This window comes from Tenrec ecaudatus, chromosome 14 (assembly GCF_050624435.1).
Source record: "Tenrec ecaudatus isolate mTenEca1 chromosome 14, mTenEca1.hap1, whole genome shotgun sequence".
NCBI lineage: Eukaryota > Metazoa > Chordata > Mammalia > Afrosoricida > Tenrecidae > Tenrec > Tenrec ecaudatus.
This window is the reverse complement of record NC_134543.1, coordinates 89,366,919-89,393,076: the sequence shown is the minus strand read 5'-3', so window position 1 is coordinate 89,393,076 and position 26,158 is coordinate 89,366,919. Positions and strand designations below refer to the sequence as shown.

Genomic DNA, 26,158 nt, shown 5'->3' with positions numbered 1-26,158 from the left:
TATCAACAACTGTGAGCCAAATATTATTTGGTTTTTTTAAGAAACACATTTCTCAAGATAGTCCCCCCAAAAAGGAAGAAACAGGTGGAAGCTTACTAAACTTACACCATGAAATACAGTTAATACAAAAAATACAGTAAACAACACAGGAAGATTGGGTGTTTTTTAGACAGACTGCCCTGGGGTGCATGGGTTGGTAGTTTGAACCACCCAGCCCTTCTGCAGGAGAAAGACCTGAGTGTGCTTCTGTAAAATGACAGCCAAGGAACCCTCTGGCCGGTTTTACTCTGTCACATGGGCGTCCATGAAAGGAAATAAGGAAATCAAATCCAGGGCACTTAACAAGAATAGATATCAAGGCTCACATCAAAATCTCATTGATAAAACATCATGAAAACCACAAACTATTGCAGTGCTTCCAACATTCTTTCAGTTATCTTATTCTAATATTTCTTCCCTTACCATGTCTTTTGGAGTATAAAGCATAAACCATTTCCAATTTCAAAAGAACGCACACAGTGTGACTCTTTAAGAACATTTTGCAGAAAATAGAAAATACTAATGAGATCTGTTACAAAAAAAAACCCATTTAATAAAAAAGAAAATAGTTATATATGTGGGGGGGGTGAAAGGAAACAGTCATATGAAATAGTCGAAGGTGGTTCCATCTGTTTGGGGAATTATATATAAGGGAGTTTCAAAGGTTGAATTCTTGTCATACGTTTTTCTGGTTTTTGGTATATGAAACTCAGGACTGATGGACCTAGAGACACAGCAAGTAAATAAGGGTTCCTGGCGGGGTACAGTGGTGGAGACGGTGTAAAGGGAGCTCTAAACCAAAGAGTTCAAGGAGGATGAGGATATCTTGAGGCTGTGGCACCAATTGTACAATACTGCTTGATGGGACGGACCTTTGGAATGACATCAAATCTATATTAGGTCCCAATAACATGGTTTTGAAAAACAAAGGTAATGGAAAATTTCTACTACCTGTTAATTTCAGTGAACTTTTTGAAGTTGTCTTATAATTTTTATTTTCTTCATACATTCTGTCATTGAAATTTCCAACACTGAACAATTTTAAAAAAAAGTAATCCACTGTCATTAAGACTCATGGTGACCACATAGGACAAACCAAAACTGCTCCTCTGGGTTTTCGGGACTGCAAATCTTTACAGGCGTAGACTAGCTCATTTTCATCTACAGAGCAGCTGACCCAGTGCTTACCACACTATGCCACCAGGAATCCTTCAATGAACATATTACTCTTTAATTTAGAAGAATAATGCTACTGAAATAGACATTTTATGTTCTCATTTGCCCATTTGTTTCCATCGTATTTCTTGACAACTCCTCTTCTACCCTGGGATTCCAACACTACCCTCCTTCTTAAGGTCACTGGGCCAGCTTATGCCTAACTTTAATTTTGCTTGGTCTCAAGCTTCTGCTTATTTGGGAAGATAAAGATGAATGAAGATAAATACTTAATGAGATAAGTAGGAGTGAAGCACATACTTATCTTCCTAAAACAGTGCCTGTGCTCAGAAGCTGGCCAGATCAACCTAAAACAGGATTTCTCAACCTTGTCCCCCCTGACAAGGGTTGATCCTTTCTCCAGAGGGCCTGTTCTGCTGTAATACGGTTAGCAGCATTCCTGGCTTCCAGGACTTCTTCCACCCCCAGCACTCACATTCCCCAGCCCCAACCAAGCTGAAGTTGAAATTAAAAACATGTCTTCAGACATTGCAAAAGTGAAAGCAACTAACCAAAAAGTTTTACAAGTTCTAAAATCCACACATTCTCTCTGCTCCTTTACACATAGGAGAGGGAATTCAAAAAGCTCGTGGAAAAATACCATTACACTTTAGTTTCATTTTCTCCAGTGAGTTTTTGAAGCCTCCTCATATATATCAAACCTAAACCTGATGAATACATATCTCTTCTACAACACTCCTCATAGTCTTGTCCCCTGTCCCAGGTTCCAAACTATCTTATTTTTTAGAAAAGAAATTTTCCAAGTAGACCAAACTACTCTTTTCTAGAAAAATCATTTTCATGCCCAATTGTACATCTTAGAACATACTTATCCCTCATTCGAATACCCCACCCACCCTTCTAATCATAGCCAATATACTATATACATCCTTCAATTACTCAATTCCTGGCTAAAGCTTTATTCCTTCAGTTTGGTGAGTGCAACATAAAGCCACTTTTTAACTGATAATAGCTTCTGTCAAGTAGGCTACACAGCATAGCGTACAACAGAAGAAAATACAGCCTGGTCTGTGTCATCCTCATAACCACTGGCCTGTTCAAGTCCATCATTGTGGTTACTGTGCCTATCTATCTCACTGAGGCTCTTCCTTGTCCTCACTGGCCCTCTACTTCACCAAGCATGGCCTTCCTGCAGAGAGCTGGATCCCTCCTGATGACATGTCCAACACAATTGAATTGCACAAGGTTCTGCTGCGATCCACAGAGATTTCATTGGCTAATTTTCAGAAGTAAATCACTAGGCCTCTCTTCTTCACCTGTCTTAGTCTGGAAGAGTCACTGAAACCTGTCCATAATGGGTGACCCTGCTGATACTTTCAATATTGGTTACGCAGCTTCCAACATCACAGTATGCAAGCCACCAGAGTACACAGTACAGCAAGCTGAACGGCAATGAAGAGCACCATATATACATATTGTTGGTTAATCTTATATCACAAAATACTCCCACAGTTTGATGCCCTGGCAAAATTCTTTTGTATGGCCAACTGACTCAATACTGTGCCGAGCAAAATCAAAAAGACAAAACAAAACATAGTTGCCATCTAGTCCATTCCACTCCTGGTGGCCTCAGGATTTGCTGAGAAGAACTGTGTTCCAAAGTCTTACGATCTTTCCAAAAGAGACTGCCAAGACTTTCTTCTTAGGTGCTTTCAGTGGGTTTGATTAGTCAAGTGCTTAGCAGTTGCGTCACCCAGGACTCCAGTGCTCAGCACAGCTATAACCAAAGCTTGCTAACTAAGTAATGAAACCTAAGCACTGCTGCAATGAAGTATAAACTTCTGATCTCTGATGAACTAATGAACTAATTTTGAATCCTAGTTCTTATCATGAAGCTATTAGTTGATTGTAACCCTAACAAGTAGCCATCACTTTCATGACAGTGCTTAACTAGTGAGATAGCACTTTCACGAAGTGAAAGCCTCCACCTATGAAACTGATTCGGACCAACAGACCTTTAACTATTGATATGCTTTTCCATTTTGTCAGTGGCTTTCTTTTTGTTGTTATTTTTTTTGTTGGTCTTGATTTCCTTTGTTGTTTTGTATGGATTTGCCTGGTTTTTGGTCTTATTAATGTATCTGCATGTCTGTCTAGATAAGATAGGTGGGATAAATAACTCAGAGAGGAAAAGAACAGGACCAATGGTTGGGCAGGGGTGGGGGGTGTTACAGGAGAAGGGGAGGTGGGAGAAAGGAAGGAGAGAGGACCAACCCAGGCACAAGGGAACAAGTGAACTAAAAATCAATGGAGAGAAGGGCGGAGGAAATCTAGAGGGGCTTAATCAAAGGCAATGTAGCAGTGAGGAAATAGTAAACCCGAATGGAAGCCAAACATGATGATAAGACAAGAGGAAATTAAAAGGAAATAAAGCAAAGAACCAGAAGGCAAAGGACACTGATGAGGTCTAAACATAGGCATGCACATATGTACACAGATTTATATATAATGGTAGGGAAATAGAACTATGTACTCATATTTATATGTTAAGAATTAAGGTTGCAGATGGACATTGGCTCAATTACCCCCTCAATACAAGAACACTTTGTTCTAATAATCTGGCATTCCATGATGCTCACCTTCCCGACATGATCACTGAAGACAAAACAGGTGCATAAGGGAATGTGGTGAAGAAAGCTGATGGTTCCCAGCTATCATAAGATATAGCATCTGGGGTCACTAAAGGCTTGAAAATAAACAAGCAGCCATCTAGCTCAGAAGCAACAAAGCCCACGTGGAAGAAGCACACCAGCCTGTGTGATCACGAGGTGTCACTGGGATCAAATATCAGGCATCTAAGACCCAGAACAAAATCATACCCAATGTGAATGGGGGTGGGCGGGCATGGAGTGGTGACCCAATGCTCATCTGTAGACAATTGGACATCCCCTCACAGAGGGGTTACAGTGAAGAGATGAGCCAGTCAGGGTGCAGTATAGCACTGATGCAAACACTTTCCTCTAGTTCTTTGGTGCTTCCTCCCCACCCCCACTATCATGAGCTCAATTCTACTTTACATATCAGATTAGACCACAACATGCACACTGCTACAGATAAGAGCCCACAACACAGGGAATCCAGGATAGATAACCCACTCAGGGCCAACAATGAGAGTAGAGATACCAGGAGGATTAGAGGAGGGTGGGGGGAGAAAGGGAGAATTGATCACAAGGATCAACTACAACCCCCTCCTAGGAGGATGAACAACAGAAAAGTGGGTGAGGGGCAACAGAGAAAGATGTAAGGTGTGAAAATAGGCAGTTGGGTGGGGGGTGGGGCACAGCGGTGGGGGGGGAGGAATTTTTTTAAAAGATATGAAAATAATAATTTATAACTTATCAAGGGTTTGTGAGGGAAGGCAGGCGGGGGAGGGAGATGGATAAAATGGAGAGCTAATATCAGGGGCTCAAATGGAAAGAGAATACTTTCAAAATGATGATGGCCCTACCAAGCCTTGAGGACGATATTCCCATTCAGAGCAACCAATCCACAGAGACCATATGGCCAGCCCCATTATGAAACACCACATCACTCACTGACCCATAGTCCTACAGGGTCAACACTGGAAACACTGTGTGGGAATTCCACCCCATCTGATCCCACCACACCAAGGCAAAACACTAAGGGCGTGCAACAGAAGAGCAACGGGAACAGAGCAATGAAGTCCCCAGGGAATACCAAAAATAGACTTTGGGGCCAGGGCTTGGCACCCCATCAGACTCGACTGGAAAACACTGCTAAAGGCAAACAAACAGTCCTTGAATAAACAACAGCCTTTTATTTTTTGTTGTTGTGTTGTTTTGTTTCATTTTGTCATTGGCTTTTTGTTTTTGTTTTGTTTTCTTTTGTTGCTTGGCTTTGCTGTCTTGATTTTGTGCATGTTATTATCTCCACGGGTCTGTCTAAATAAGATCAGCTGGATGAACAATCTGGAGGAGAAAACAATGGACCAACAGTTTTGGGGAGAGTGGGAGAGAGGGAGATGGGGGAAGAGGAAGTGGTGTTAACAAACCCAGGGTCAAGGGAACAACAAGTGATCCAAATCGGTGGTGAGGAGGGTTTAGGAGGCCTACTAGGGCGTGATCAAGGGTAATGTAACTGAGAGAAATTACTGAAATACAAATGAAGGCTAAACATGATAGTGGGACAAGAGGAAAGTAAAAGGAAATAGAGGCAAAAAGAGCTTGGAGGTAAAAGTCATTTACAGAGGCCTCAATAAAGGCATGTACATGTGTAAGTATATTTATATATGAGGATGGGGAAATAGATTTATGTGCATATATTTATAGGTTTAGTATTAAGGTAGCAGATGGACCTCTACTCAAGTATACCCTCAATGCAAGGATACTTTGTTCTATTAAACTGGCATTCCATGATGCTCACCTTCCGGACATAATCACTGAAGACAAAGCCGGTGCATAGGCAAATGTGATGAACATAGCTGATGGAGCCCAGCTATCAAAAGATATAGCATCTAGGGCCTTATAAAGACTTGAGGGTAAGCAAGCTGCCATCTAGCTCAGAAGCAACAAAGTCCACACTGAAGAAGCACACCAGCCTGTGTGATCACGAGGTGCCGAAGGGGATCAGTTCTCAGGCATCAAAGAACAAAAAATCATGTCTTTGTGTGCTCACCTCCCTGATCCAATCGCTGAAGACAAATGGGTGAGTAAGCAAATGTGGTAAAGAAAGCTGATGGTGCCTGGCTATCAAAAGATATAATATCTGGGGTCTTAAAGACTTGAAGGTAAATAAATAAGCGGCCATCTAGCTGAGAAGCAACAAAGCCCACACAAGAAGCACACCAGCCTGTGTGATCAGGAGGTGATGAAGGGATCAGGTATCAGACATCAAAGAACAAAAAATCATATCATTGTGAATGAGGGGGAATGCAGATTGGGGACAACTGGACATCCCCTTACAGAACAGTGGCGGGGAGATCAGCTAGTCTGGGTGCAGTGGAGCAATGAACGATGAAGCATACAACTTTCCTCTAGTTCCTAAATGCTTCTTCCCCTCCTCTGCCTCCACCCTCACTATCATGATTCCAATTCTACCTTACAAATCTGGCTAGACCAGAGGATGTACACTGGTACAGATATATACTGGAAACAGGGAATCCAGGACAGATGATCCCTTCAGGACCATTAGTGAGAGTGGTGATACTCGGAGGGTGGGATCTACATTAACTTCCTCCCTCGGGGACAGGTAACAGAAAAGTGGGTGAAGGGAGATGTTGGACAGTGTAAGATATGACAAAATAATAATTTATAAATTATCAAGGGTTCATGAAGGGGGCAGAGCGAGGAAGGAGGGGGGAAATGAGCAGGTGATGCCAAGGGCTTAAATGGAGAGCAAATGTTTTAAGAATGATGAGGACAACAAATGTACAAATGTGCTTTGCACAATTGATGTATGAGCCCCCAATAAAAAGATTAAAATAAAAGAATAAAAAGCAGAAAGCAAATGTCTTGGGAATGATGATGGCAACAAACATACAAATATGCTTCACATACAATGAATGGATAAATGGACTGTGATAAGGATTGTACGAGCCCCCAATAAAATGATTTTTCAAAAAGAAAGAAAATGATGATGGCAGCATGTGCAAATGTGCTTGACACAATGGATGAATGTATGGATTGTGACAAGAGGCCCCAATAAAAGCATTTAAATAAATAATTTTCCAATGGAAAAAAAACTGGTTTAATCTAAAAAAATTTTTTTAAATGTTTGTTTTATACACATTTACGGTATTACGTCAACTAGCTTTTCCCGATTATTCAGAAGGTTTTTAGAGCAAACACAGTATACAAAGATGTATTTGAAAGAATACATATATTAGTAGCCGCTCTCTATACTTTCAGAGAATACATATGAATTACAACTATAAAATGCAACAGGAGCCTGAGCCTTGTGGACTCCATTTATCTCAACATGGTCACAGTAAATTTACCCCACTCACACGCACACATATGTGCACATTACACCTTCGGGGTTGAGAAAAGTACATGGAATGAAAACCAGGTGTAAGTCATCAAGAAGCCACATAAAATGACGACAGTAGCGCTTGATTAAAATCATGGACCCAGACTGCTTGGGTCCTGATTGTATTAATTGTGGAACTTTGGACAAGTTACTTAAACTTTTCTGTGCCTCCATTTCTTCTAAAAATTTAAACAATCTGCCTCAAAGCTCTCAAAGTAGCGCTTAATACATGGAAGCACACAGTAAATATTAGCCAGCAGTATCATGGCCCTGCTAATTATTCACCAAGTAATAGCCTCGATGTACAAAGCTCTGATTCAACTGAAATGTAAAAAAACAATTTTTTTACACTCGTTAGAGGTATAGACTGACTAGTTTATTGGGGGGAATGCTAAAATAGCGATGACAACAGAATTAAATTATCTTCATTTTTTTTAAATGCAAAGCACACTCACATCGACGCCTCTGTTTTCAAGGAACTTTTATAGGCCATAAGAAAATAAATCAACTCTTTGTTATCTCCACAGTTAAAGACCTTTAAGAGCCAAGTAAACGCCTAGGTACTGCTACAGAGCAACTTTTCAGAAAACACAATGAGGTTTTAACAGCTGCGATCAGCAATGCCTATACAGTTATGCCAAGGTTTGGTCCTGCGAGACAAAAGCTCATCTGTCAGGGATCCCAGGCAGGGACCCGTCATAAAATAAGGAAATGCCCGGCCGGGCCTAGGCGCTCTCGGGAAAACCTGTCCTCCAACAGCTCGCCTCAGACGCCTTGGGTCCTCGCCCTCCCCGGGGCGCAGATGTCGGCTCCACCCGACATAATAAACAGTGACAGCGAGTTCCGTTCCCGCAGCGCCCGGGCCCGACCCCCGGGGAGACCTCCGCGCCCGCCGGCGACCCCCGCCCGCTCCCGGGGAGCGGGCTCTGCGGAGACCGGGGGACGTCGGCGTCGCGGCCCCTCAGCCCGAGAAACCCGCGACCCGGCCGCCCCGCCGCGGCCCGTCCCCGCAGAGGCCGCGCGGAGCCTGCAGGGGGCCCGGGGAGTGGCCGGGCTCGGGGGACCGGACCCCACCCGGGGAGGGGCGGGAGGGCAGCAGGGGGCCGCGGGGCTCGCCCAAGCCCGGCCGTCACTCACCGGCGCCTCATGGTGCCGCGGCGCTTCAGTCCAGCCCTACGGCTCGAGAAACCGCTCGCGTCCGCCCAGACCAGAGTGTTCCTGGGCTCCCGGCCGAGCCTCACTCCCAGCCATTCAAACACGGCCGCGCGCGCGGCCCGCCGGGATAGCTCCCAGCGCGAGCGCCGCGTGAGCCCCGCCCCACGCTAGCCCCGCCCCTTCCCAGGACCCAGTGGACGCGGAGGGGGCGGACCGACCGTGGGGGGTGGGGGAGAGAGGACGTGTGTCTATAGTGCCCCCTAATGGCATGCGTGGTAACTGCACTGCAAGTAATACTGCACTAGGAACTGAGGGGGTTATGTATGAAAGTCAGTGACCCTGCGCTAGGGACAGTCTGAGACTGTACCTGAACGTACAAACAATCCACTATAAAAATAGAGTGCAGTGGTTTATTCATTTATTCAAATGTAAATGCAGTAAAGCTTTATAGCTAAAGGCATGGACTCCGGGGTTAAGTGACCTTGTATGACTGGGCATGTCACACAAATTCCTGTGTCCTTCGATTTCTCCATGTATTAAATGGGACAATAAAAACTTCCCCTTCATAGAGTTATTGTGGGGGTTAAATGAGTTAAGCCGAAAAGACTAAACCCACGGTTGTCCAACCCCTAGTAACACTGTAAGACATTGTAATATTGCCCCATTGGGTTTCCAAGGTTGTAAATCTTTACAGAGGCAAACTGCCACACCTTCCCTGTAGAATGGCTAGTAGGTTCCAACTGCCAATCTTTTGCTTAATCGTTGAGCATTTTAACCATTGCACCACCAGGTCTTGCCGCTTTAGTGACTGAATACATGTAAAATGCTTAGAAGAGTATGTGGCTCATAGTTAAAAGCAAAAAAAACAACAGTTGCTATGGAATTGGTTCCAACTCATAGTGACCCTGTGTATTTCAGAGCACTAGACAATTGTTAGCTATTACTAATTTGGGGGGCTGTTAATATGTTCCAGACAGGCTTCTAGGAACTTAAGAGATGTATAAAATGCAGTCTCTGTCTTCAAAGGGCTATTCTAAGGAACAGGCTGCTCAACTTTGGTTCAACAATATATTGGGGCTCCAATATCTACCAGGTAGACAGTGTGCCAGCCTTTAAAGAGAGCCTGAGGATGACACGCTGGCTTAGGCAGACACTTGGAAAGACAGCACTCCAGTACATCCTGGTGAGTGCAATGATAAAAAGGACTGCAGAGCCATGGGAGGCCTGTCCAATAAACTAATCCAAGCTAACATGTCCTTAGATCAATGTTTTTTCCAGTAAGGATCCTGATTCGCTCATTCCTAAAATTACATCATGCTGGAAATTTGGAACAGCAATTTTGGCCAAAGGGAGAAATATGTTAGGTTATATTTTTCATAAACAAGCCTTTTAGAATCTCTCAGATTAAGCCAGGCACAAGCAGGCACATGCCTACGTGTGGGGCCACACCTGGTTAATAGGTGGTACTCGGTGTCAGGTTACCCATTGGTATGGAAAGCAAGGGTTTGCTTTACCTATTTACTACTCTGCAGTGAACCATCTCACCTTTTCCACTACATCAAAGAAACTGCTTCCAGTTATGGCTGACATGTGTCTCTCTCCCAGTCCCCCCAGCACCTTCCTGGAAAATCAAAGCCTCTTTTCAAATGTACAATTCCTGAAGGGGACAGGCTATCCACATGGTTTACTTATAAACACGGTCTGTGTATACCTCACTTATGGGTGGGATTGCTGGGCGAGGGCGAGGGAGCAAAGAAAGCAGGAGCCCTGAGTTCTTGAGCGATTCAAGGTAAGACCTTTCCTGAATGTAGTTCAATGATTTCTATGAAGTAGGTGTGTTGTTTTAAAGAAAATAAAAACACAACACACCTGGGGGAAAGTCACTTTCTCTCAAGCCATTTCTTTACCCCTTCTGATGTAAACAAGAATTTCTTGATGCTCCACTATGCAAAAGTCTTTGTGCTGGGTCTCCATGGAGAGAAGAGGGTGGAAGAGTGTAAGACGCTGATGAAGAGAGAAGAAATGGACAGCTGGGACTCGGGGAATCCGTTGTGCTAACGTAGAAGAATTTCAGCTAAAATAAGGCCACGGGCTGCCTGAAGGCCAGTGGGAGAATGCCAGTGTTTGATTTTGCAGAGGTTCTTGGGACACAGGATCTCCTACAGATTTACCCAAGCAGTGAGCCCATCACATCAAGCCAGCATATGCCAGGTGACTGTCAAAGATCCACAATATTTAAGTGGAAAAACGTAGAAAGCTGCCTTTGTATCACTACTTCTGAAATGTATACAAAGATTATGACCATTTTAGTGATGAAAGGGCAGGTAATCCTATGATAGTTTTCTTCCCCACCCCCCTCCCGCCCCTCCACTCCCCTATGATACTTTTCTAATCCATAAACTTAAATCTTTTCCTTGAGGTTAAGCGTTGTTGCTTTTAATGGATAAAAATAAAAGTACAAGCATGCTTATATTTTTATTAGTCCCACTCCCTGTGCAGGAGCCCTGGCAGCATAACAGGTTACGTGTGGGGCTGCTAACCCAGTGCGGCAGTTCCAACTCACTGGCTGCTCCAGGGAAAGATGCACTTTTGTACTCCTGAAAGACGCGTAGTCTTGGAAACCCACAGTGGCAGGTCTACTCTGTCCTATAGGGTCTCTAGGAATCAGGATGGGCACGATGGCGGTGAATTTGGTTTTATTGGGTTTGGGTTCTTATGCACAAAAAGGTGATTCACCACCAGCCTTCCCAGAGGGCAGTTTGTGTGGGGTCTGCTCAGTTGCCATCCCCTCAGTCCTTCCGCTGATTGCCTTAAATATTCCTTCTTTATGAGGAAAGAATATTTACTCAGGTACGCTTTCTCCTCACGTCTCCCTGTGAAGGCATACCTTTGGTCTGACATGGTGTGCAGAGGACTCTCAAGCAAAGTCATATGTACCGTTCTGAGTGGAGAGTCAAGGAACATACTGTGGAATGAGTTTTGAGCTGGACCTGAATAGCGCAACAGGATTTTGGTGGACAGGAAAACCCAGACCAAGAGGGAGAAGTGCAAAGTGGTCCCAGGCTCACTGTCCAACCTGCCTTGAGTGGACAGGAGAGCTTTGGAAAGTAGCAGGAGCAAAGGCTGAAAGTAGGCACTGGACGGTTGGGAAGATCAAGCAAAGCTTATCCTGTAAGCAGCAAGAGAACCTTAAATGCAATGAGGCAAGGGAGTCACAGGGCTAAGTCAGCACTTAAGAAGTCAACAAGATGCAGAACGGTTAGGAGAGGGATGAGTGACAATAGGACCTTCAATATGAAAATGCTGCAGGCGTTCAGGCTGGAGGTCTCGGGCACAATAGAAATGACTATATTATGTGTCATTGTTAGGAGTTCTTGGTGGCACAAATAGTTAAACACTTGACTGCTAGCCAAAAGGTTGGCATTCAACTACCCGAGGGGTGCTTTGAAAGACAGAGCTGGTGATCTACTTCTGAAAGCTCATAGCCCCTTGACAGTAAAACATCAAGGTCATTGGCTCAAATATAAAGACAGTGATAGCTTGTTCATATGTAACGGAATCCACTATTGGGCCCCAGGACCTTTGGGAAATTCTAGGCAGTTGACTTTGGCAATCAAAGTGAGCTGTCGGTCCCTTTTTATTTGCTCCTCCCTTCCCAAGCTTCCTGCCTAGAGCGTGAAGGGAAGTAACGGCAGTTGATAATGTAGTAGCAACAGAAATGTACAAATCTCGGTCCTAGTTTGCAAGATGCGCGGTTACTTCAACCCCACCACCACACTGCTCCTTGGGGGCAGAAGCAGCGGCTCTGTTGATTGTTAGGTGGTTTTTTGAGGGGAGTGACAGGTGGGAGTGGTAGGGGAGAGCTGAGGGATAAGGGCAGTCTCTTAAGACCGTTTTTCATACATGCACAGCTGTTATTCCTCTACAGTTGGCAGGCAAGTGAACCACAAACACTTATACGCATGAGAATACTTGATATTTATAGACTTACACATTTGAATCCCAAGAGCACATTTCCCTCTCTCCTCGCGGTCATGTTCTGCAATCCGGGTACACTGTGACAGGGACAAGAATGCTAGCTTAGAAGGGAGGCTCACCTCTCTTGGAAACCTGGAATACCATCTTACAGCCTTTTCTGTACCATTTAAAATTCTTTTATTGTTGTGGAAAATATACACAGTAAAACTCAACCATTTCTATTGTACAATTCCATGACACTGACTGTATCTTTGAGCTCTGGAATGATTCCCCCCTTTCCCAAATTATCTCTTCCATTAAATCCACTCTTTTCCCCTTACAGTTCCTGTCTAATCTTTATAATATTTGTTGTCATTTTGATTTTATCTAGATGGTTTTTAAAAGAACATAATACTCAAGGCAGACCTTTTTACTAGCTTAGCTAAATTATTATTTTATTTTATGAAGGGTTCAGGGATAATTAAGAAGGGACATTATACTTGATCTGCTAGAAACAAAGAGAATTATGACAGAATATGGCCAGCAACTGTATGGCAGCAAATTGAATAACCTAGAAAGAAATCAACAAGTTCTTAGTAGCATACAACCTGCTCAAACTGACTGAACATGAAATAAAACGTTTCAACAGACCCATAACAAGTGAAGAGATCAAATCAGTGATCAAAAACACCGCAACAAAAAATGTCCTGGGCCAGATAGGTTTACTGGGGAATTCTGTTCAAAATTTAAAGAAGAATTGACACCAATACTGCTCAAACTTTTTCAAAAGAAAAGGGAGGAATCCTTCTATGAAGCAAACGTAACCCTGATACTCAAAACAGAAAAACATGCCACAAGAAAATTGTTCGTCTGGGTAGACTAGAGAAACAAGTCCAGGGAGACTCATATGTGTGTAATAGAGAACTTTATACCAAAGAGCAATTGTATGTTGAGAAAACACCCTAGCCCAGTTCAGATCAAGTCTATAAATCCAATATGAGCTCATCTGTCCAATACCAGTCTATAAATTCCTCCTCAGACTCATGCCACACATGCAAGGACGCTGAGTGCAGGAAGGTCACAGGCCAGTGGGTAGAAAGTCTTGTGGATCAAGTGGTGGTGGAAGCATTAGCGCTGGTGTGGGGCTCCACATGGCTCCTCCAGCTCCAAGACTCTGGCTGCCATCAGCATGACTCCTTGTGGCTTGTCAACAGGAATATGAAGCAGCAAGTGTGTGTCTGGCCTCCAGTGAGCTACTTATCTTTTTTGTGCCTCCAAATGAGGTCATCAAGTTGCAACCTGATTGACAGGCTAGACTTCACCCTTTCGCAAGTCGACAGAAGATTATGCAACTGCCACAAGCACATACCACATCAATAGAATAAAGGGGGGAAACACATGAAAAATCTAAAGAAGAGAGTTAGAAGGGAAAGCAGTCAATATGATCCAATGAAAACCCAACAGCTGGTCCTAGCCAGAATTGAGGGTTATAGCGCGGATCCTACTTGCTGTGTACGGGGCATGGTGCTAGAGAAGCATCACAGCCTGAGCAGTGTGTAGTCAGCGCGCCCAGCGGTGCCTCCTCCCCGAGACTTCTTGCACCTCTTCAGCTCAAAGCAAGCTCTCCCAAGATGACCAAGCAGCCGGACTATGACCTGGAGAAAATTGAGAGCAAAGAAGACATAGGCATAGGCATGCTTCCCAATTACGTCTCATTCCTGCTCCTGGCCATGCAGGTGCAAAAGCAGGCCAGCAAACAAATCAGCAGCAAGAAATAGTCCCAGTGATGACTGCAAATAAAATAGAAAATAAAGGAAGTTTCCCACACACAAAAAAAAGAAAACCCAACAGCCAGCAATACAGTTAACAGAGAACGAATGAGAATTTTCCCTTTGAAATTAAGAACAAGACAAGGGTGCCTGCACTCACTACTTCTAATCAATATTGTACTAGAAGTCTTAACTAGAGCAGCAAGATAAAAACAAAATTTAAAAATCCAGATTGGAAAATAAGAAGTACAATTATATCTATTTGTATATGATAAGATCCTATACACTCACTCCTGACTTATGGTATGGTTATGATAGTCATTATGCAACATGGGTCCTTATGTAAAAATGGACATTCTACACAAATTACCTAGCTCCTTTACCTGCCACCTTTAGCAGCCTCTCTCCAGACATAGCTCAATGATACTCTGGGGGTCCTGGAATTCACAACCTACCGTCAAATCATGGCTTCCAACTCTTCTCAGTTTACAGAGCTCTTCTGCGTCCTTGTTCCTTACATCCTGTGCTCCTTTGCCCTGGAGTTACCATTGCTTCCTCCGTCTGCAACTCCAGGGTCCCTCCGCATACAGGGACACCGCCCTTCCCCCTTAAAACAGGTTACCAGACACCTTGAAAAACGTATCCGTTCTGCACCCAGTGCAGCCAGTTCACTTCCTGCATCCAAACACTCCTCACCCTCAGGCTTGGACCCAAACAGGCTGAGCCCGCCCTACCACACCTCAAGTCCCTCCTGGTGCACAGGGGCTGCTCCCAAGGCCATTAGTTCCTGGCTGAATTGCCTACGACACGCCCAATATCATCAACCTGTTTCTCAACAACACCAAAAATAAAGAAATACAATTTATGGTGGAAAAATGACTTCAGAGGATTATTTTAGTGTAAGGTTTAAAGGTTACTTCAAGGAATAATTTTAGGGGCTTGTCTCCCTTCCATGATTCCAGAAATTCTATAGTCTATGAAAATTTGAAATTCTTCCTGCATCCCCCTTCTTTTGATCAGGATTCTTCTACAGGCCCTCTTTTCAAAATGTCCAGTCATGGTAGCCGGCCACTATTCAGGTCTTCTAGTCTTAGGAGAAAGGAGGCAAGTTGGACCTTGGGCCTCTACTCAAACACTCCCTCAATGCATGAATACCTTCTTTTATTAAATTGGAACTCTATGATGCTCACTCTCCCGACACAACAGCTGGAGCCAAAGTGTGTGAACAAGTAAATGTGGTGAAGAAAGCTGATGGTGCCCGGCTATCAAAAGAGATAGTGACTGGGGTCTTAAAGGCTTGAAGATAAACAAGCAGCCATCTAGCTCAGAAGCAACAAAGTCCACATGGAAGAACACACCAGCCTGAGTGAGCGAGTGGTCCCAAAGGGATCAGTTACCAGGCATCAAAGAACAAAAAATCATATCATTGACTGCACACCTCCATGATAGGATCGCTGAAGACAAATGGGTGCATAAGCAAATGTGGTGAAGAAAGCTGATGGTGCCTGGCTATCAAAAGAGATAGTGTCTGGGGTCTTAAAGGCTTGAAGGTGAACAAGCGGCCATCTAGCTCAGAAGCAAATAAGCCCACATGGAAGAAGCACACCGGCCAGTGCGATCACGAGGTGCCCAAGGGACCAGGTATAAGGCATCATGCAAAAAAAAAAAAGATATAAGTGTGTGTATGTATGTGTATATATGTGTATATGTATATATGTATGTATATATATGTATATATATCATATTAAATGAAGGGGGAAGTGCAGAGTGGAGACCCAAGGCCCAAGTGTCGACCAATGGAGATCCCCTCATAGAGGGGTTTAGGAGAGGAGATGGGTTAATTAGGGTGTGAGGTAGTATCGATGAAGAACACAGCTTTCCCCCGGATCCTGGATGCTTCCTCCCCCCAGCTACCATGATCCGAATTCTACCTTGCAGGGCTGGATAGGACAGAGGCTGTACACTGGTGCATATGAGGGTTGGAGGTACAGGGAATCCAGGGTGGATGATACCTTCAGGACCAAGGGTGTGAGGGATGATGCTGGGAGAGTGGAGGGTGAGTGGGTTGGAAAGGGGGAACTGATTACAAGGATCCACATGTGACCTCTTCCCTGGGAGAGGGACAGCAGAGAAGGGGGGAAGGGAGACTCCGGATAGGGCAAGATATGACAAAACAACGATGTATAAATTACCAAGGGCATATGAGGGAGGGGGGAATGGGAAGGGAGGAGGGGAAAAAAAAGAGGACCTGATGCAAGGGGCTTAAGTGGAGAGCAAATGCCTTGAGAATGATTGGGGCAGGGAATGTATGGATGTGCTTTATACAATTGATGTATGTATATGTATGGATTGTGGTACGAGTTGTATGAGTCCCTAATAAAATGTAAAAGAAGAAAAGAGAGAAAAATGATTAGGGCAAAGACTGTACAGATGTGCTTTATACAATTGATGTATGTATATATATGAACTGTGAAAAGAATTGTATGAGCCCCAATAAATTGTTAAAATTAAAAAAAAAAAGGAGGCAAGTTGCTCATAGAGGCATCATTTTCCCAACACTTTTTTTTACATTATCTATACAATGGAAATTCTGCCATTCAATTCTCAGGCAATGTTGTAAAGTGAGATAGCAACATGGAACACCTACAATAGAGCAGCATACAGCGTACTGTATCTCTCTCTCTGAAAAATGTCACCCACTTTTAACTTTACCTGGTCAGTTCTATTTTTCCTCTCTCTTAAAGATAGAGAACACAATGTGTTGAGTGCTGCCTTCTAAGTCAGAATCCTGGAATTAGATCAGCTCCCTGAGAAGGAGCAATACTGCGTAATGAAAGAGGAAAGAGAGAAAGACAGATTCATGTGCTGTTAATGTACCGGCAATCACAGCAGGGTTAAAGTATTATAATACTCAACATAAATCCGGTCATTCAGTTGAGTAGGGATTCATTACACATGGGGCGTCATAACAAATAGGCATTATGCAGTGGAGTCCCAGGCAGATAAGCAGGAAGTGAAGCGGGTAGCAGGGAGCAGGGCGAGGAAAATCAGAAGCAAGATACTGTCTTTGGGATAGGGACTGGAAAGGGCAAAACAGGTGCCCAGCCTCCAGAAACTGGAAGAATATGGGAATTGTATGCTGATAAAACTGATTAAAAAGGGGGAAAAAACCAACAGATTATTCAAGTCCACTTCTCATAACTGAACACAAAGCCAGAATCACTCTTACAGTAACAAAATTGAGTCTGAACCTTAATTGGCTGCAATTATTTTCCCAAATGAGTTCTTCAAGATGTTGCTACATTAAAAACATAGAGAAGAAAAGCAAATAGGGGGTGTTGGGAATTGAATTGTGTCCCCAGAAATAGTAACTGCTATGCTGGGGGATGTAACCCCACTTGGAAACAGGTTGTATTTGTTATCATTTGAGACAGGAGAAAAACTAAACAAGAAAAATATGAAAAACAAAGAAAAATAACAAAAGATTGGGGGAATATTGATGCCAGGAAGCAGCTGAAGAAACAAGGATCTTCCTCCAAAGTCCACATAGAAAAACTTCCCGAGAGCCGGCACCCTGAATGAGTTTTAGTCTTTGAAACGGTGAGGAAAGCCAGTTCCTGTTTGTTCAAGAAACCCATGGTGGTATTTCTGCTGCCACGCCACTAGATAACTAGGATGGTGGGTGGGGGTGGGGCCAGGTGTCCTTGTCCAACTTAATCCTCCTTCCAATAAACTTCCAGTTATGAAATAGTGCTTTAAATCTAAGGAGATAAGGCTTTAAAGTTATGAAACTGATAAACATAACCAAACACCCTGAGAAAATTAGGCACTGAGCCTGGGGGCTCAGGACCACCGTCTCGGGGACACTAAAGCCACTGAACAAAACATATACCACAAAGATAATATCTATATGCTACTTTGGTGAATAGCAAATGAGGTCTTAAAAAGCTCATGAGTGAAAACAACAACAAAAATAACTCCTGAGTGGCCATCTAATGTGCAACTTCTGGCCTCTTTTCCTGCAGAGAATAAAAGGATGAAGATAATAGCAGACATGGAAACACTTAGTGCTCATGGGTCATGTAAACCTCAGCCTCCGAGACGTGACCTGGAGACCAGGAAGACTACAGTTTTAGTACCAGGCAACTACCTGGAAATGGATCACAGTAAAAGGCCTAAAATAGAGTGACAAAAGAAAAATGTACAACGAAACTCAAAATCTTACAAAAGTTCAGGCTTACTGGTCTGATGGAGACTGCTGGAACCCTTGAGACAATGGTCCTTAGTCATCCTCTGGTCTGGAATTGAACTTGCTCCACAGCTCTGTTTTTAGCTGAAAAGCAGGCACATATACATTGGGGAACAAAACACTAGGAAAATACACACTCATTAGAGCAACCATCCTTTTGAGATCAGAAGGACAGTACTTATCCAAAGATCAAGTTTAGAAGGATTAGGAAAGAAGGAGTCAAAATGGGAAACACAAGGAGAAAGTGGGAAAAGTGATGTTACATTGTAGGGACTGCAGTCAATGAGATGAAATAAATGTGTACCAATTGTTGAATGGAAAACTGGTGTGCTCATAAACCATCACCCGATTCACAATTTGAAGGGTTGAAAGAATGGCCCAGAGGATCCGGTTTGGTCATTTGGATCACTGATGTCGAGGCCGTTCAGCCCACTCCAAGAGGAGTACCATTAATCACCAAAATGAACGCCGAGTAACTAAGCTCGGAGAGACCTGTGCAGCCTTCGGTAACATATCATTATGATTCATGCTTTGATGGCCACTCTTATCCTCTAATGAGATCTGTGGGAATGGCAATCCTCCCAGCTTCCTGAGCAAGTGCTGGCGGGAAGCGCTATAATAGGAACTTGGGAAACGGTGAGTTACCCAACAGCCCTTCTGAGATGAAAAAAATGTAATTGCTACGGAAGAATGCCATTACTAACATCTTCTTCCCATTACCTCGCACTGCATCATCATGGGCCAGATTGGAGGTAGGCTGGGGGCGGGGGTAAATTTAGGGAGAATTATGGAGTAATTCAATAATAACTCATGGTAAGAGCTTACCAAAACATTTTTTCCACATAGGGGATTTGGAAATGCAAACACAGATGAAAAGGAGAAAAAGTTTCTTCCTTATAAGACTTAGTACCAAACAGTCTAAGTTGTGATGTTAATAAAAGAGCATAAAGGGGTTCCATTTAGAAGGCAGTCATGGTAGTGGAGGGAAAGCAGCTTGAGTAGGTGGGGTTGCAATGACACTCTATTTACTGACGCGGGAAAAGGCTCAGAGCTTTTAGAGCACCCTGGAGAAACTGGTTGGACCAGAGACCTAGCCGGGTAGACTTATTGCAGAGAAATTGTTAAATAGCACAGACCCCAAACTTCAATTTTGTTTTCTTTCTAAGGGTCCAATTTTACAAATCTGGTTAAATAAAACATTTCTTGCTCAAGGTCCAATCCAAATTGAACTGCTCAGAGGAGAAAGATATGAAGTACTATAAATAGTTTCTTAGGTTCCTTAGACGGGATGGAGGGAGTGTTGTAAGATACAAAAACAGATGAAAAACTGTGCTGTTGGCCCCACCACAAGACATGATGTCCCCTTACTGACCTACAGTGCAACAGGGTGAGAGTTGGGGCAGCACTGGAGACACAGTTTGAGAATTGTGCCCCGTCCACCCCCCACCTCCCCACCAGGGCATAACATGAAGGGAGTGCAAGAGAGGAGCAAAGCAACAAAGTCCCAGGGAGGAATTCTGAATATAGACTTCGAACTGGTAGTATGTGGTTGTGGGTGTGGGGTGGGTGTTCGGTCTTGGCACTGTATCAGACCCGATTAGAAAACATTCATTAGCCATTAGGGTCAGCAGACAGACCTGGAATTATTCATAGGCTTCCCCCCACCCCGCTTTCCCCCCCCAATATCTATCTATATAAGATAGGTAGGATTAATAATTCCAGAGGAGAAAACTCGACTAACAGTTCCTGGGGACAGGGGAGTGGAGGAGGTGGGGGAAAGGAGTGGGGAGCCAACAGACCCAGAGAGACGGGAACAAGAATGAAGGTCGAACATTAGTGGGACAGGAGGAAAGTAAAAGGAAAGCGAGGAAAGGCATTTATAGAAGTATAAACATAGTCATGTACAGATGTAAATATATTAATATATAACCATAGGGATATAGGTTTATGTACATATATTTAAGTATTAAGGCAGGAGACTGACATTGGGCCTCCACTCAAGTACTCCCTCAACACAAGAACACATTATTCTAATAACCTGGCATTCTGTGATGCTCACCTTTTCCACACGATAGCTGAAGACAAAATGGGTGCAGAAGCAAATGTGAAGAAAACTGATGGTGTTCGGCTATTACAAGATATAGTGTCTGGGGTCTTAAAGGCTTGAAGTTAAACAAGTAGCCATCTAATAGGGAAGCAACAAAGCCCACATGGTAGAAGCACCCCAACCCATGTGATCACGATGTGTCCATGGAATCAGGTATCAGAAGACCCAAAGCAAACAACCATTTTGATGCGAACGAAGGGGCGTCTGAATGGAGACCCAAACCCATCTGTAGACAATTGGACATCCTCTCAAGATGGGTCACAAGGAAGGGACAAGCCAGCTAGGGTGTAGTATAGTATAACACTGACAAAACACACAGCATTTCTCTAGTTCTTTGATGCTTTCCCCCCCCCCCCACTATCATGACCCCAGTTCTATCTTACAAATCTGAATAGAACAGAACATGTACACTGCTACAGATAAGCGGTCTCAACACACAGAATCCAAGACAGATAAACCCCTCAGAACAATGAGAATAGGGATACCATGAGAGTAGGGAGATGGTGGGGGATCACAATGATTAATGTACAACCGCCCGTCTACACCACCCTAAGGGGATGAACAACAGAAACGTGGGTGAAGGGAGACAGTAGATGGTATAAAATAGGAAAATAAAAATAATTTATAAATTATCAAGGGTTCATGAGGGAGGGAGGGGGAAAAAGTGAAGCTGAAATAGAAAGAAAATGTTTTTCAGAAATGATGATGGCAACATATTTACAAATGTACTTGATACAATTGGTGTATGGATTGGTATAAGAACTGTAAGAGCCCCAATAAAACGATTAACTAAAATTAGAAAAAAAGAGAAACTGTGATAGTTATATAAAGCATAAAAAACAAACCCGTTGCTCTTGAGTCGATTCCGAACTACGGTGACCCTGTGTGTTAAGAGAGTGGAACTGCTCTACAGGAACTTTTTGGATACAGTCTTTATCGATACAAGCAAATTTTTAGGCCTTTCTTCCATAGTGCTGCTGGGGTATGGGATGGGATTTAAACTTCTAACCCTTAGTTTAGTGGTCAAGTTCAAACTATTTGTGCCAGCAAGAGACCTAAAAGACAAAGAAGCCAACTCGTGTGATTTCTAGGAGCCCTGGTGGTATAGTTGTTATGTGTTGGGGTGCTAACTGCAGGGTCAGCAGTTTGAAACTTCCAGCTGCTTCTTGGGAGAAAGGTGAGACTTTCTATTCCTGTAAAGAATTACAGTCTCAGAAACCCACGGGAGGCAGTTCTACTCTGCTATTGGGTTGCTGTGAGTTGGATCTAACTCAGTGGCAGTGTGTTTGGTTTGAAATATACCTTATGGCTTCTTATAGTTTCTTTACTAAGAACTATAAGAAGTTTTTTTTAAAAACTAAAGAAGGAAAAAATTAAAAAAACTATAGAATGGGGCATCAAAATTTAGTATAAAATTTCTATTACTTTTAGTTCCATTTTTTCATGGAACCCTTTCATATTTGTTCAAAGGCACAATAAAATTTCCATTATTTTCCTATTTGAGTTTAGTCCAGGGGGAGATATACACGGAAGTTTCCAAACTGCTCACTTACCCACTTGGTTAGAATCCAAAGGCCAGGCTGTTATGTGAAAAGCAGTCTTGTAAAAATAGATGATGACCACATCAGATCACCAAATGGAGCATGACTAGACTACATCATTCTGTAACTGTCAAATTACATCGTTCCACAATTTCCTATAAAGATGGTGTGAAGCAGTGTCTGGCCTCCTCTAACTTTATGAACAGGAGAAAGACTAAAAACCAACAGCCCCTTGAGGGTGGGTTGGAAAGGGGGAACCGATTACATGTGACCTCCTCCCTGGGGGACGGACAACAGAAAAGTGGGTGAGGGGAGACGTCGGACATGGCAAGATATGACAAAATAATAATTTATAAATTAGCAAGGGTTCATGAAGGAGAGGAGAGCGGAAGGGAGGGGAAAAATGAGGAGCTGATGCCAGGGGCGTAAGTGGAGAGCAAATGTTTTGCGAACGATGAGGGCAATGAATGTTCAAATGTGCTTAACACAATTGATGCATGTATGGATTGTGATAAGACTTGTATGAGCTCCTAATAAAATGATTTAAAAACCAAACAAATAAACCAACAACCCACAGGTAATTCCTGACGTAAAGGTCAGGTATGTCTTTTTACCAAATCGGACAGCAACTTTCCCTCCCAGAGCACTCTGTCCTGGGTTTGAGAATTCATTGGAATGGTCACATGGGATCACAGATGATACTCACTATTATGGCGTTTATTTGGGACTTTAAACATGTTAGAATTCAGGATAAGAAATGCCTGGGATGGAGTTCTCCATTCAGAACTGTCTCTTCTCAGTTTTGCTCCAGGCTGCCCTGGCCGAAAACCTGCTGGATCAACCAGTACAAAGCTCTTTTAGCTCAGCAATTAAGTATCTACTTAGTCAGAAAGCCATGACCTAAAGGCATCAGCTTTAGTTGCTGGGTCAGCAAACTGCACTCTTCTGAATTCTACCAGCAAGCCTACTGCCCACAGGCGCTCTATGGGAGGGAAGCCCACTTGGCCATCTCCTCCTGGTCTCCTGTTCTCTGTCCCAGAATTAAGAAGTCACATTCCACTCCTGGATCTTTTTTATTGATGGTAATAAGTATAAGGTTTATTTGGACGTGAAAACAGAATCAAAGACCCAATTAACGGAGTTTTAGAAGCAGGCTTTATTGAGAAGCTTGTGGGCGGGTTCAGCAACTCAGGGTATTGAGCTATTGAAGCCGTGCCCGGGAAAAAATCCTGGCAGCGTTTTTATGCCCACTGCTGGCAGGCACAGCTGGGGAGGATCAAAGCTGGGGAGGATCTGCACACACAGGTGCTTCAGAAGGGAGAAAGTTGTTAATCTTATCTATATGTCAGGGACGGGTAGAGTGACCATATCTTCAGAAAACGTTCTGGCTTTGGGACGAGCTGGTTCCCAGATTTTGGGGTTGAGCAGGGGAGGGGAGGTCGGTTAGGGGTCAGTCTTGAGAGCTAAGATGGAGGTGCAGGACTCAAAATGGAGTCTGTTGTGCTAAGACCGGTCAATAAGATCCCTCTTTTCTGTCTCTGGATGGCTTATTTAAAATCTAGCAGGATGGCAAGGCTGACCAATCCTCTTGTTAGGGCTCCAAACACATTATAGACACACATCAGATGCATCATCCTATTCCACAAGGGTGCATGTGTCTCAGTAACATTATTAGCAAGCTAGCCAACCCTCTTAATGGGCCACAAACACCTCACATTGCACAGTTCTATCCAATCATTGGGTAGCAATTAAAAGGACATATACTGCACTGCCAAATTACATCGTTATGTTACTGCCACACCACTGAGTTTCATGACGCAATCAATTTGGGATAGGGTAACATAGAATAGTTAACTTCCAGCCAGAAATACTAGCCTACCATCCATTCATTACTACTAGAGAGCTGTACATAATGCACAAACATCAGATCAATCTTTTATGACACTCATAAATGTCAAATAACAAGATAGTGAGGAGTAGGTACAGTGATTGCTTGTTGAAAGTGCCTTTTGCAGATTAGAATCTTGTTACTTCAGAGCAGGGGGTGGGTCCATAAAAGGCCCTCGAAAGATCAATGCCAGCTAATGTCATACTCCTCATCAAAGAGAAGCAGTTCCAGCTATCACATTAGCGTCAACTTAATTAAATGTTTGACCAAATATAGCAGGCTACTTTTTAAATGGATAACTTTGTATGGTCCAAAAACAATGCTATAAATATCCAAATGGTCCTTGGTGGAAAAATAGCTTCCCCATCCCTGCTCCAGAGCAATAGGATACTCTATAGGCTGATGATTTTGATTTTCAATTCAATCTGCATAGTAGAATAGCCTGTCAAAAAACAAACTCACTGCCGTTGAGTCAGTGCTGACTCACAGTGACTCTTCCATGGGTTTCTGAGACTGCGATGGGAGTAGAAAGCCCAGTCTTTCACAAGGAGCTGCTGGTAGTTTTGAAGTGCTCACCATGTGGATCACAGCCCAACATGTAACCACTATACCATCAAGGCTCCTAGAATCACCTACCGAGTCCTAAACAATACTGGTGGCCCAGCCTCACTCCAAATAAGTTTATCAGACTCTTGGGAGGTGTGCCCCAGACATCAATATTTTTAAAGAACTTCTTAGAAGATTCTCATGTGCACCCAGCACATGTGATCACCACTCTTCTAGGTTTACAATCAGGTCATGTTTTATTTAGTAACATTTCTACTTTTTCTAACTTCAAATGTAGTACCTACACAATGCAGAAAACTAGGAAAAGTATAAGACACAATTTAAAAGGATAATCTAGAATTCTTTTGCTATATTTTATATCATTTGTATCTTTTTTATGTATTTATGTGCATGAAAATAGGCCAAATAGTATATATTCACAATAAGAAAGAGTATGACAGATTTCAGAGCTTTAAGTTGTCTTTTAAAATCATCTACTAATAATGTTCTTTTTTTTCCATTTGAAAGCAGTCACTGTTTTATTAAGAGACCAGATTACAAAAATAATCATGGCAGGCAGATACCTTAGTTCATCCTTCTAATAAGCCTGTTGATCTGGTCTTCCCTGTTGCCTGCATCTCCACCTTCTACGAAATGGGTGGTCTTTTTCTTCATCCCACCTCGTGGAGAAGATAGTTTGAAGGGCCACAGGAAGTTATTTGCTTCTTTGAAACGTTTCCCAACAGTATAGATCTCATGAATCAGATCCTCCATGCAGATGATGACATATTTACCAAGACACCGTGCAATCAGCGTGTTATCTGTCAGGGCAATACGCTTCTTATTGATTTTGCCATAGCCACACTTGTAGATGAGTTCATTCACTGACTTCAGGTTTGGGTACCTGAAGTAGATAAATCAGCAGACACAAATGATCATGAAGTTAGATGAGCACTGCTTAAACGGCTACAATCCATCATCTTTTAGTCAACTGAGTTTGGTACATTATCAAAGCAAAGGATAAGACTCACCCCCATGCAATGTATGGTTCCACAATCCTCAGCATGTTAATTGAAGCCTTGGTTTTTGTTTTTTTTTTGCTCTTTCTTTCTTTTTTTTTTTAATTAAATTTTTTTATTTTAACAATTTATTGGGGCTGATACAATTCTTTTCACAGTTCATACATATACATACATCAATTGTATAAAGCACATCTGTACAGTCTTTGCCCTAATCATTTTTTTCTCTGAAGCCTTGTTAAGCTTAACGAAGGTGCCATTGAAAATCTGGCGAAGGCGAAGAAGCAGCAACACTTTTCGAACCTTCGGGCTCACACCATTGATACCTCTGATCCTGATAACAAACGCCAGCTTGGGCTCTCCAGGCACACAGAAGTTGCCAGCTTTCCTTGCCATGCGAGCCATTCGGATTTCGGTTCTGTACATCTGCCTGTACTCCTTGTGATAGTGCTTAACTTTCTCGTAGATCAGCTTCCTCCTTGCCTTTTGAAGCATCTTTTGGGCAAACTTCTTTCTTAGGCGTTTGATCTTTAGTTCTGCGAAATTCTTTCGCTTTTTCTTAAGGGTCTCTGGAACAGCAGGCGCCTTCTTCTTCTTCTCCGCGACAGCCTCCATGGTTCCTGCCGGTTAAAAAAAAAGCTAATGCTCTTATTTAATAGATGAA

At 43.1% G+C, this 26,158-nt stretch overlaps 2 protein-coding genes across 2 annotated transcripts in view; both read right to left on the bottom strand.

The window, feature by feature from the left end:
- The window catches only part of KATNBL1 (katanin regulatory subunit B1 like 1), a 55,929-nt gene extending 47,395 nt beyond the window's left edge, over positions 1-8,534 (bottom strand). Inside the window, exon 1 of the mRNA XM_075531235.1 lies at positions 8,401-8,534. The gene's annotated coding sequence lies outside the window, so the exon portion shown is untranslated. The remainder of the gene's footprint in view (positions 1-8,400) is intronic.
- A 16,456-nt stretch (positions 8,535-24,990) lies between these two features.
- LOC142425424 (large ribosomal subunit protein uL30-like) lies at positions 24,991-26,118 on the bottom strand. Its single transcript, XM_075530657.1, has 3 exons — positions 25,729-26,118; positions 25,507-25,553; positions 24,991-25,379 (listed from the first exon to the last, which is right to left on the bottom strand). Exons 1-3 carry the CDS (start codon positions 26,107-26,109, stop codon positions 25,061-25,063), a joined length of 747 nt encoding a protein of 248 aa, XP_075386772.1. The 5' UTR covers positions 26,110-26,118; the 3' UTR covers positions 24,991-25,060.
- Between the last annotated feature and the right edge of the window lie 40 nt (positions 26,119-26,158).

Coding starts and splice junctions, on each gene's coding strand:
- LOC142425424 (XM_075530657.1), bottom strand. CDS start 26,109: ATGGAGGCTGTCGCGGAGAAGAAGAAGAAGGCGCCTGCTGTTCCAGAG. Junction 25,554..25,728: donor CCTTCGTTAAGCTTAACAAG/GCTTCAGAGAAA, acceptor ACAAAAACCAAG/GCTTCAATTAACATGCTGAG. Junction 25,380..25,506: donor GAACCATACATTGCATGGGG/GTGAGTCTTATC, acceptor TATCTACTTCAG/GTACCCAAACCTGAAGTCAG.